The sequence below is a fragment of the Taudactylus pleione genome, unplaced genomic scaffold (assembly GCF_031769625.1).
Source record: "Taudactylus pleione unplaced genomic scaffold, aTauple2 ptg000226l, whole genome shotgun sequence".
Lineage (NCBI taxonomy): Eukaryota > Metazoa > Chordata > Amphibia > Anura > Myobatrachidae > Taudactylus > Taudactylus pleione.
In genome coordinates, this window is record NW_028284628.1 from 1,756,781 (window position 1) to 1,770,272 (window position 13,492).

Here is a 13,492-nt window from a genome sequence, read left to right on the forward strand (position 1 = left end):
TGGATAAGTGCTAATTATACCCTCTTTATGGACTGGCCGCACTGACTCTAAATTCCAGTATTTGGAAACCCCCCTCAAGAAATCCTGCGTTAGCCACTGTAAGGAGATGGAAAATGATACTAAATAAGGCAAAACAGGTTCTAAAATGACATGTACACTAAAATTGCAATGTTTTACTTTTTTTTGTATTATGAAGTGCAAAATCTGTAACAAAGAGAAAGGGAAAATGTCACTGTATCTGGCTCCAGATGACATCAGGATCATGTAAAGTTGCTGCACACAGTGTTTTGCAGTGAATCTGTCTCCAGGGCCGCCTGGGATAACTGCAGGTAATTGTTTTATTCTACAGTAGCTGATGGTAAAAGCCTGCAGCAAAAACCTGTCCTTCTGTAGCAGTGAGGCGTCCCCAGAGCTCTGCTGTGCTATAAACAGCTGAACGATCGCCACGCCAAGACTGCTGCAGTACACCCAGGCTAGATAAGAACCGTCACAGATTACTTAAGCAGCCATTCATCACAACAGACACCCTGCGGTACACGGGATGGAAGTATCGTTTCCATGGTGCGAGGGAACATAAGTTATCAGTGTTGAGTTCAGCTGCAGATTCTTGCACCTGATACAGGTAGGTGGAGCAACTCTACTGTACTATGGTACCAAAAGGGCTCTGTGACCGCAAGTTCAGTAGTGCAGGCAACCCCATTTTCTGCATAAAGTGTGTGTGTGTCAGTATTTGGATATTTACAGGGACTGTAACCTGATGTCTTTTCTTTTGTGTCTATATACACATTACTGTATATCTCTGTGCAAGGGGCTAATCGCTGCTGAAGAATTATACATCGCTGATTTCTCTTGCAATCACTTTATGTTGGTTACTGTGTCTGCTATTATGGGGACTGCAGTGTCTGATCTATTTATATATTTATAAAGCAAAACTTTCCAAGACCCTTTAATGGGGGACCTGTAAAGCTGGAGAAGATCCATAGGACCCCCTCTGGTTCATGTTTTTCTGCGCACGTGCAGCACTGCTCGTAGCGTTAGGCTGCCAGTGATATGGAATGAATACAGAATCGTATTTACATCGGGCCTGTGTCGCAAGGAGATGTAGCCGCTGCAGCGGCAAAATACGCCTTGTGCTAGTACCGCAGTCAGTTTCTTTAAAGAGAAGACACCCATTTGCAGCGCCTTGCCCTGTGGAAATCCATCTGAGTGCGTCTTTAGATCCACCATCGAACGCACCATCGAACCTTGCACTAGCCCTTTGACAGGTGCAGTTTCTCTGTGTAAACATGGACTCCTTTGTGAGCGGTTGTGCGTCTTCTGATGCAGCGGCTGTCAGCGACGTGCCATTGTCTGCCTAACTATCCCCCCATTTATCAGCAACCTTGTCACATGCAAATTCCCGGAATTGATATTGATCCCCTTTAGTTGTACAGTAAAGCTGGTCATACAGTACAGAGTTGTTCAGCAAATCAGCTCCACCTCTTTACAAGTGGTGCTTCTACAACAGATATAGGATACCTGTCACACAACAAACACTTTTTGTCCTGTAACTTAGAAGATGCAAATTGCAGCTGCAATGACCAGCTTTACTGTAAAACTAAGGGGGTTAAAATAGAGGCAATTTATTTGCATGTGACAAGGTTGCTGATAAATGTACCTGTGGTTGTCTGAGAATTGCCGTTCTATTGATGAAAGTATTTCCCAGCGTGGAGCTCCCTGGTTGTTGTAAAAGACCTATTTTATACGCTTAACAGACAAGCGTATACACTGTACCCATATATATTGAGCACGTACCTCTAGTTAACAATTATCAAAATTACTACACTATCAGGCACTTGTCCTTGTCCCCCTTATATAAAAACTCCCACTAAAAATCCTGCGTTTGCCACTGGACAGTTCTGCCAAATGTCTGTAAGTGGCGCCCCTTCGTGTCTTTGCACCCGGTGCGGTGGACTCTGCCGCTCGCCGACTAATAAGGGGGCGTGGCCTCGAAGCCCGAACACCCGGTTTTTTTTCCCACCGGTGGTGTGGGAGGTGCATGCTGGCCTCAGGCACCAGCCTGTGTGAAGTGCCGGCTCCCTCACTGTGCTAGGAGCTGAGTGCTGCACGTAATGCAGCACCTGGCTCCTGTCACTGCGGGGAAGCTAGCACTTAGGTGTCACCCCTTGGCTGGTGACACCCGGGTGCGGCCCGCACCCCCCTTGTGACGCCAGTGGCTGCAAACCTCCCACAGGGCCCTGCTGATTCCAAGCACGACCTGTACACATTCTCCATCTCACACCCTGCAGACTTGCTGCTGCCACAACCAGAGGCAAGTATTAATAAGGAGGAAAAGCATAATATATATACATATATATATATATATATACATAAACACTGATCATACACACACAACATTCAGTACAACACACATAGCATTCACAAAGCATACTTACAAACACATACACACACGTGTGGGCTCTGCTGCTTGGACCTCCTCCTAGGTGCGGGGCTGCTGGGTGGGCGTGATCCGCCTTCTCCCACAATGACATGCTCCCTCTGAAAGGTCTTTAACTGCAGCACAGGCGCGCTGCCCGGACCCTGCCGGTTCAGCTGTCAGTGCTTCCGCGTCAGGTGGTATGACGCGGAAGCGCTGACAGCTACACAGGCATTAGCCGGGCAGCTCTGATTATGGTGGGTGGCCTGTGGTCTGTCAAGGGGGGTTCCGCTACTGCTGACCACGGGTGGCACTGTCTGGTGGTGCCGGCACCCCCCAACTGGCCGGCGCCCGTGGAAATTGCCTTCCTGGCTAATAGGAAAATACGCCCCTGATGAGCCCTAATGACAGTGACAAATGAGTGATTATAGGACTCACCGCAACATAAGTGACTACCAGCAGCAAAGACTATTTAGTATCAAGGGGTCTATTTACTAAGCAGTGTTAGGAGACAGTGAAAAGTGATAAGGTGCCAGCCAATCATCTCCTAACTGCCATCTCACAGGCTGTGTTTGAAAAATGACATTTGGGAGCTGATTGGCTGGTACCTTATCACTTTTCACTCTGTCTCCTAACACTGCTTAGTAAATACACCCCCAAGTGTCTAGCAGTGCAATACCCGTTCTGTTCAAGACAACTCACAGTGGCCCCCATTTATTATCGATTGATATTGCAATGCGATCTGGGCATGACCGTACCGTCCATGATCACATTACGATATGCATTCATAGAACCCGGATGTACCATCCGGCACATGCAGGGACCTGGGCTCCAAAAGGAGCCCGTACCTGCGATGTGCCCAGAAAGATGCCGGGGCAGCTGCGCATGTGCAGACACACTGACTGCGCTGCACGGCGGCCATTGCTACAGCGGCTAACGCCTTCTTCAGATAGCGTTAGCTGCCAGGGCCAATATCCAGATTGCATTCCAGATGTTGATAAATTTGGCAGCATTGCATCCCCAATAGAAAGCTAGATCGGAGATACTTGCTGTGGTCCCTCCTTCATACATACGGGGGTTACTAAATATTTGTGGTTAACCCCCGAAAATGGGTGTTTTTGTGAATTATACCTCAAATATACAATGATAAATGGGCCCCAGAACTGCTGCGATTATTATCTATCCATTTCGCAGGGGATAAAAATATCCCACTATGTACAAAGGGTAACTCGCAGGGACAGAGGTTGCGGTAACCGCTGTCCCTCCAAGTTATATCCCCAGCAAACTGTAGAAGTCTCTCTCGTTTGTGAAAGACTTCTCCTGTGGAAGCTGACACTGCGCATGTTCACAGTGTCGCTACTGGAGCCGGTCAGAGGCTGCACGAGAGAGATCATAGTCCCCATTTATAATAATGGGGACCGTGATCTGCAGTGCTAATTAGCACTTTGTCTGAGATTTCTGTGAAATCTCCTGCATTGTGCCATTAGTACATAGGACAGGAATGGGATCGACATGCCGGCGGCTCAAATCCCGACAGCATCTGCCCGAAGGGAGGAAATGCCGACAGCGACAGGTAAGTAGCCGAACCCTCCCCTCTCTCCCCCCCTAACCCTCCCTTAGTGGGTGCCTAACCCTAACCTCCCCCATTAGCACCTAACCCTAACCTTCCCCCAGGGGTGCCTAACCCTAAGTCCCCCCGGGGTGCCCTAAACCTAAATGCGGCTAAGAGGACTGGTGCCCGGACTTAGCTCGTTCGGGCCCGCGTTGGGATTATGATAGGCGTCGGTATCTCGCTGCCTATCATGAATCCCCAGCCGGCATTCTGCCATCGGGATTGTTGCGGCCACCGGTCACATAACTACATACCCATAGGTCTAGGACATACTTGTCAACTCTCCCTCATTGTCAGGCAGACTCCCTAAAATAGTAGCAATCTCTCTGAAGAGTCCAGCAATCTCCCTGATTCCACCTTACCCCCAATATGTAGCTGTTATTAAAAAAAAAATAGACATATACATTCAATTGGGATCATTAGTATAATTTCCCTGCATTGGTCCAATGATCCCTATGGCTACAGGCATTTCTGTAAATTATCAGTGTTTTTATCAACAAGCAGATCTTACTAACTGCTTTAGTGCTCATTTACATTTGGGTGTAAGGTGGGTACACACTGCACAGATATATCTGCAGATGATGGTCGTTCATACACACTGAACAACCATCACCTGCTTCTGGCCGCAGGTCCCGCTGGCCGGGGGGCATGTCCCGTCCCCCTCTGCTGCATGTGTACGGGCGGTCTGCAGACACTGCAGGTCACTGTACCTAGCTTAAGTGTCCTGCATGGTAGATCCTTATATAGAGCACCCAAGATTGCTGAAGATATATATGTTGGTGTGAAATTAGAGCGGCCTGGGAAATAGCTTGTCAATATTTCAGAGCATTCTCTCTGATGCCTGAAAAAGCCAACATAGCTCCTTAGTATTTCCAGGATCTGTTTAATTGCTATCGTACTGCAACAGGCAGAGAAGCAATGACTATATACAGTCAGGTCCATAAATATTGGGACATTGACAGAATTTTCAGATTTTGGCCTCTATTCACCACCACAATGGTTTTGAAATGAAACAAACAAGATGTGCTTTAACTGCAGACTTTCAGATTTCATTTGAGGGTAATTACATCCAAATCGGGTGAACGATGTCGGAATTACAACAGTTTCTATATGTGCCTCCCACTTTTTAAGGGGCCAAAAGTAATGGGACTATCAACTCAAAAGCTATTTCATGGACAGGTGTGGGCTATTCCATCGTTATTTAATTATCTATTAAGCAGGTAAAAGGTCTGGAGTTGATTCTAGGTGTGACATTTGCATTTGGAATCAGTTGCTGTCAACTCTCAATATGAGTTCCAAAGAGCTGTCACTATCAGTGAAGCAAGCCATCATTAGGCTGAAAAATCAAAACAAACCCATCAGAGAGATAGCGAAAACATTAGGTGTGGCCAAATCAACTGTTTGGAACATTCTTAAAAAGAAAGAACGCACTGGAGAGCTCAGCAACACCAAAAGACCCGGAAGACCACGGAAAACAACTGTGGTGGATGACAAAATAATTATTTCCCTGGTGAAAAAAAACCCCTTCACTCTCCAGGGGGTAGATGTATATGTGTCAAAGTCAACAATCAAGAGAAGACTTCACAAGAGTGAATATAGAGGGTTCACCACAAGATGCAAACCATCGGTGAGCCACAAAAACAGGAAGACCAGATTACACATATCCTTCTCTCCCCCACAAGAACTGTGCCCCCGTTGCCTGCATGATCCCTGCAGAGACAAGGCAGGCTGACATATGGTGGCACATATGGTGGCCCTGTGCAGCCGGCAAGGGATGGACACAGCACAGGCTGCTCCACCTCTGTACTCCCTGGCCACACACACTAACCTTAGTATGCACCCAGCGCCGCACTGCAACTCCCGCGCTCCAGCCACAACAGCAGCATGCATGCCCTGAGCACACACCTCGCCCAAAGCACCCACGCACTCAGTATGCGGGTAATAAGGCGCCGGTTATTCTCTCCTTCTCCAGGAGAGTGGCTGCTGGCGACACATCAGGGCCGGCCCGAGCCAATGTTTTTTGGTAAGCGGGTATAGATTTTGACGCCCCTCAGTGGAACTTCATCCTAGCTCACTCATCCCCCCCCCCATGGAGCCCTTCACAGCCCAGCACCCCTCATCACAGCACCCCTCACCACAGCCCCAGTCATCACAACCCCCCTAATCACATCCCCTCTTACTCCCCTCATCACAGCCCCCATATCCCCCTCATCACAGCCCCTCATATCCCCTCTTCACAGCCCTTCAACATAGCCCCTCATCACAGTCACCTCCATCACAGCCCCCCCTTCATCACAGCACCTCATATCCCCTCTTCACAGCCCCTCCATCACAGCTGCTCATTTCACCATCATCACAGCCCCTCTCACTCCCCCTCATCACAGTCACCTCCATTACCTCCATCACAGTCCCTCCATCACAGCCCCTTACTCAGACTTACCTTCTGGCTCCAACAACGGCAGCAGAGGACTGAAGGTGGGGAACAGGTCTGGCTAGCAGTGACATCGGCGGGCGTCCTCCTGAGCGCTGCGACACGCCTGCGCAGGCAGCTGTGTCACAGTGACTCAGTCTGCCCGGAGTCACATGGGCCGTCACCCAGCCCCACCCCCGTAGGTCTCAGTGCAGCCAGCACTGCCCGGATCGGATTACCAAAGTGATGATCTGCGGCCAGCAGCTGACCGCGGATCATCACTTTGGTAATCTGATCGCTTCATCGCTCTATAGATGAGAGGGGAGGAGAGTGGCCCCTCCTCCCCCTCCAGCAGGGACTCGAGCCTCCGGCCGGGTCCGGGACCCGTACTTTCGGCAGCGGCTCCGATTCTGTGGGGCCCAGTGGGTGCAGCGGCTATGAGCCCCTGCACCACAGTGGGCCCTGATGCAAGACAGGGGGGCGGGGCTTAATAAAATTATATCTGCTCCCGAGGCTGCCAGGGGGGGTTTCTGGGTACTCAGAAACCCCACCTGCGTGCGCTACTTCATGCTATGATGCCTCAGGCGGCATCTGGTATCGCAGTGGATAATTTATGCATGTCCCTGCAACAGAAACGCACTGGCACGCCTGTGTTCGCCCTACCATCCCCCCGTCACCACCCACAAACAGCATTTCCTGTCAATCACTCTGCCATGGGTCTGCAAAGCCTCTGCGATGGCAGTTCTGATTGCAGCATCTGCCTTGCGCAGTGCGATGCATATGCATGCACAGTGTGAATTAATCGACCAATTGTGTGCGTATAAGCAACTGTGTTCCTTGCTGAATCAGGCCCTGGATGTGGTATAATAGATCGACAATATTTCGATCGACAGCCAATAGGTCGACAGGTAATAGGTCAACATGGTTACAATATCAACAGGGACAATAGGTCAACAGACAAAAGGTCGACAGTGCAGAAGGTCGACAGGGTTAAAAGATCAACAGGCTCAAATTGTCAGCACAAAAATGGTCAACACATTTTTTTGTAATTTAATTATATTCCTAAAGCTAACCCTAGTGCCTAGCCCTAACCTCCCCTGGTGCCTAACCCTAACCCTCCCCCTAGTGCCTAAATTTAACACTAGCCTAACCTAACTCTCCCCTTAGTGCCTAACCATAACCATCCCCTTGGGCAGCCTAATCCTAACCCTCCCCCAAGTGCCTATCCCTAACTTTAAAATTTTTTGCAATGTTGACCATTCATCAGTCGACATTTTATTTATGTTGACCTTTTCACCATGTCAACCTATTACCTGTTGACCATCTGGTGTTGAACTATTGACTGTCAATCTAAACATTGTCGATCTTCCATCTGGATACCCATATGACTTACTATGTGCAGTGCTGCAAAATACAGTTTGGGGTTTTTTAACTAAGAGTTTGGCAGAAATAGTTGGCCTCTCATCACTCCTGTTGTCGAAGTTTTCTTCAGACAAGCAACATGTTATCATGGACTACATCTTGCCACCAGGAGCGTGAAGATACACACTGAGAAGTAGAGGCACATGCAAGACATTGTGTGACCAGCCAGATTACCTGAACAACAGACCTCAGATAAATAACTTTTTGGGACTGCGTTTTGTCGTGGAACATTTGATTTCATTGGACATGTGTCTAGACAGCTACATCTGGAGGTCTGCAAGACGTGTGTCACGAGTCATTTTTTATTTTTGTAAATGCAGTGCTTTTGTTTGTTATAATTTTTTGTAGCGGATGGGATTTTCTTACAGAATGTCAACAGAAAGTTTTACTGCTCTGATTGCACTTGTAAAGCCGCTGGAAGCATTTAAGGCCAGCAGGAGAGTAGCTTAACGGAAAAAAGTGCTTTCCCAAACGAGCATCTCAACTGGTCATTCCCGCCAACCGAGCGACCAATTTGGGAAGATATACACACTTACCAATCGGACGATCGATATGTCTGGACAGACATCAAAACTGCACGGACATTTAAATTTGTCCCCTGCATGATTTATCGGCATCGACTGTGCTGCAGTGTCGGCCCTGGGATCGGTCACACCCAGTGTGGCAAGTAAACCCCCTGCCAGTGCCCTAAACAGGGGATGTTTCCCCACAACACTTCACCCCCCTTCCCCGCAGTTTCATGCTCAGCACCAGAGCTGGATTAAGACTCCATGGGGCTCTAGGCAAGATATTGGCCTGAGGCCCCCCTAGTCCAATCCATCCATTCTTTCACTGATTTATTTAGCCTCTTTAGATCAATCTCCTTGCTGAAAGTAATGAGTGGATGTATTCAGGAACCCATATCAGTCACTCAAATAGTATAAAGAACAAATACAATAAAAAACATATTATAAGGGTTATGCAATAAATTCCGAGATTACAGAACCGGCGTGAATTCTGCTAATACTTGCTAAATGAAGTAAGTGGCTATTGTGCATTACAGCTGTTTGCCACTTTAAATTTAGCAGCGAACTCAGTGAAGTTACATCGGTTTCTATAATCTCGGAATCTATTACATAATCCTCTATGAATCATTGTACACAAAAAATATTACTAAATACAAATATTATAAATACTTTGGGAGAATTATTTATGCCCGCGGCTGATAGTGCCGGTGCAAAGTTTCTTGGCACATTAGGCATAGCTTCAGCCTAGGGTCCCATCCACCATCCCTCCCCCCCTCATCCACACTGCCATCCACACTCTCTCCTCTTTGTCGGAGAGAGTCCAAGTACTCGTGACTGTGCCCATTTTGCACATGCTCATTTTCTGAGCATACACAGTGTAAATTCACACAACATATGCGAGCACCATAGTTCATACTGAATATTAGATTGATCAGGAAGTTATGATCCATTCAATGTTCAATGCAACTTCTGTAATAATACTATTCCATATGATGTGTGAGCTGCCCCAGAAAGTGTCTGACTGTAGTTTGGACTTAATATACCACAAATGTATATAAATACCTCAGGTCACCTGTGTACTTTCAAAGAGGGGCAGAGGATGGACACTGCTACCTGCCTGCAATGCTGAACCAGCCAGGCATGTTATACATGAATAGAAGAGCATGGGAAAAGTACGGGAGCTGCAGCTGTTTATCTGCTTCTGCAGTCAGTACTAAGGGCCGTATTCAATTTGAGGCGAAATGTCGGAATCGCCAAAAATGTTAAAAAAAAAAAAGACCTTTAAATTTGGGGTGAAAAAAAAAAAAAAATTAAAAAATACAGAACACACTTAGAAAAAAGCCAAATTAAATCCAGAGGGGCTCCCTTATATGCGGCAGGTGTTTTCTTCATTGCGGGAGTAGCGGCAGGTGCATTTTTGAAGAATTTTTAAAAATCATTTTAGGGACTTTAAAATATGCTTGCACCCATTTTCATGTACCCCAAATTTGATGGAACAAGTTATTTTTCTCCCCAAAATAACCTAAGTGCTATTCTTCACCACTTATTCAATAGCCGCATTCCATTCTTAGTCAACAGCAACTGATTCCAAATGCAAATGTCACACCTAGAATCAACTCCAGACCTTTTACCTGCTTAATTGATAATGAAATAATGAGGGAATAGCCCACACCTGTCCATGAAATAGCTTTTGAGTTGATAGTCCCATTACTTTTAGCCCCTTAAAAAGTGGGAGGCACATATTGAAACTGTTGTAATTCCTACACCGTTCACCCGATTTGGATGTAATTACCCTCAAATGAAATCTGAAAGTCTGCAGTTAAAGCACATCTTGTTTGTTTCATTTCAAAACCATTGTGGTGGTGAATAGAGGCCAAAATCTGAAAATTCTGTCAATGTCCCAATATTTATGGACCTGACTGTATACCGTGTATATATATATATATATATATATATATATATATATATATACACATACAATCAGTGTTTAAAAAATTTACTTCTCTACACTTAATGTTTTTTGTGGTGCTGTGTAACCTTGTCAAAGGTCCATAATGGGACTGAAATGGTCAGACTGCTTTTTTAAAACACTAGTGGTATGTACATAAAAGATATATGTGTAATATATATATATATATACACAGTATATATATAACATCCAAAGTTCCAAAAAAATGGAAGGAAGCTCTCGCCAACTAGGTTTAAACAACCAGTTTTTTATTAGAACAATGAATATTTATAATCCGCCAAGACAGACGTAATTTATAATCCGCCACAAATTGTGTCGACGTTTCGGTTCAACATGAGAACCTTTCTCAAGACAGGCGTGTAATACAATATGATGTACAATGATATTACATCTTGTTCAGCAGCTACTGAGTGGAATCACCATACTAGCCGCGCCGGGCAGTGGTACATGAGGCATGTACTATATGGATACATATTGATGTATACTTGTGCAAGGTGTGCAACTGTAATTTCTCTTTTGTGTTTTTTTAGCCGCCATCATGAGAGGAAGACTGAGGATCTGGCACTACATTAAACACTGCCTGTTGCCTGTGGTAATTCTGGTGCTCTTTGCTGCCTTTGCAGGATATAATGTAAATTTAGACCATTTCCATTGGCTTCAACGCACTTTCAATCTCGTGTTATTCGCAAGCGAGGTCATTATCCTGAACTCCACATCCCCCGCTACGCGGCATCCACTGACACCTCCATATCCTTATCCTTACAAGTTCCTCATCAACCAGCCACAGAAATGTCAGAACCGAAACCCATTCCTAGTTCTCCTGGTGACCGGAGACAGTCATAACGTCAAATCTAGAGACACAATCCGCGAAACTTGGGGGAATGAAAGTAATTACGGAGAAGTAGATGTCTTAAAGATTTTCCTGGTAGGCCTATCTCCGAGTATGACCGGAGCCGTGCAGAGGATGCTGGAGGAGGAGAGTGCTACATATGGAGACATTGTGCAACAGGACTTTCTGGATACGTATTATAATCTAACTCTAAAAACTCTAATGGCAATGGAATGGGTATCAAAATTCTGTCCTAATGCCAGTTACGCAATGAAGATAGACAGTGATGTCTTTCTCAATGTCAATTATCTTGTTCACCAGCTTCTACATCCAGAGCTTCCAGCTCATGAAAATTATTTCACGGGGCTTTTTGTGTACTCTACAGCACCTATAAGGAACAAACAGAGCAAATGGTACGTGCCTAAGAGTGTCTACCCTGGGGACTTGTACCCACCGTACCCTTCTGGTCCAGGTTATGTGTTCTCAGTGGACATGGCTGGAAAGGTGTACAAGGTGGCTCAGGAGATCGCAGTTATTTCTGTTGAAGATGCCTTTATGGGAATATGTCTGTATAAAATGAAAGTATTGCCCACAGTACCTCCCAAAAACTTGTTTAATGGGCTCAGGATGGAATATGATCGCTGTATTTTTCATAAGGTCATCATGGTTCACCATTATGAGAATGAGGAATTGCGCAATGTATGGTCAGACTTCTGGGGCAAAAATACATTGGGGTGCTGATTTCTGGAAATAGTAATGAAGTAAGAGATAAGTTAATATGAGGAGCCATAACTGACCTTTATGTTCCCACCTCACAGTAATGTAATGTTTCATCTAGGACGCGTCTCATGATTATATTATAGACACATATCTGCAGGCAGAACCACATTTTAAGTTTCATGAATGAAGCAAGTAGTCGCCAAGAGCAGGACACAGCCGGGATCATGGGGCCAAATTCAGAGGTGAAGGCATTGCCCATCGCTGCTGTCATCCCGTACGGATCTGAGAAGTTATACAAATGTTGCAGTCACCATCTTTTGTACAAAGACACCCATCACTGGCTTCTCAGATCTGTCGATGGCGTACAAAGCATTGGACAAACATCGGTCCGTTGCAACTAGGACACCAGGGCCAGAACTACTGTGTAAGAAGATGCAGTCGCTGGCTGTGACACGCCCCCCGAAGCAGTCAGGACATGAATGCGTTTGAGACGCCTCATCCCTGTTGTCACTCCCAAATGGCTGCTGTCAATCACTCTTCGTCTTAATCCTCAGTATGGGCTTGATTCACTACCGATCGCAACTGCAATTACGCATGCAATCGGCCTATTGTTGCGCTCTGTGTCTGCATCACGATCGCGACTGTGACCGCATTGACTACGCAGACCCATCACAGAGTGATTGACAGGAAGTACCGTTTGGGAGTGGTTATGGGGGGGTGGTCGGCCAAACACATGGCGCGCCAGTGCGATTGAATGCTGTTTTAGCCACTGTAATGCCATACACAGCTTTAGCTTTCACTGTGTGTGATGAGGTTAGCAATTCCTGAGTAAGGTCTGACCTTGCGCAAGTGTGCATGAGGCTGTGATTGTACTCGATGTTACCGATGGTTTTCGCAGTCTTGCTAAGTATTATGGATGTGTGTAAGGTAAAGTGTGTGTCCTTATGTTAGGCTGCATATGGCATTGCGATTGCAATCATTAGCATATCTTCGCAGTGAGACTGCGTGCGTAATCGCTTACTGAATCAGGCCCTATGACCACTGTTGTAAGATCGTCACAGCGCATGTACAGTGCGACTCAGATATGTGCAGTATAGAAAACATTGGGCACTTGCAAAAATGTTTTAACTGGGTCCACTGCTGAATCAGGCCCATGGTGAGAACCTTGTCAGATCCCCTAAATTCAAAGTTAGGAGCCTTAAAGACAACAGCTCCGACCAACATCTAGGGGTAACTTTACTAAAGGTCGATTTTGGGTTTGTGGTGTATTTATAGGTGATTATAAGTCCATTTTGCAAATCAGGGATTTACTAAAGACAAAATCAACTATAAAATTACCTATAAAACAGAATTTCGGCTAACATCGACCAAATATCAGTACTTTCCCATAGAAGACTACAGGATCCCCTCATTTACTAACAGTTGGATTGGAAATCAATTTACAATCCAACTTTAAAAGCCCTAAACAATAGACCTGTCTAAGGCAGGCGAGTCTGGGAGAAGCATGCACAGATCACTATGATCTGTGAATGCCTTTTAAAAGTTGAAAAAGGGTTACAAGTAAAAAAATAAAAAAAAAATGGCGTGGGGTCCCCCCATTAATCCATA

General features: G+C 45.9%; 1 protein-coding gene across 2 annotated transcripts; it reads left to right on the forward strand.

Moving 5' to 3' along the window:
- Positions 1-244: 244 nt before the first annotated feature.
- LOC148517167 (beta-1,3-galactosyltransferase 2-like) lies at positions 245-12,592 on the forward strand. Of its 2 annotated transcripts, none has more exons than XM_088479130.1 (2): positions 245-329; positions 10,866-12,592. In XM_088479130.1, exon 2 carries the CDS (start codon positions 10,874-10,876, stop codon positions 11,903-11,905), a length of 1,032 nt encoding a protein of 343 aa, XP_088335256.1. In that variant the 5' UTR covers positions 245-329; positions 10,866-10,873; the 3' UTR covers positions 11,906-12,592. The 2 variants fall into 2 exon arrangements, with proteins under 2 accessions (XP_088335256.1, XP_088335255.1); XM_088479129.1 differs by lacking the exon at positions 245-329 and adding an exon at positions 482-622.
- The last annotated feature ends 900 nt before the right edge of the window (positions 12,593-13,492 follow it).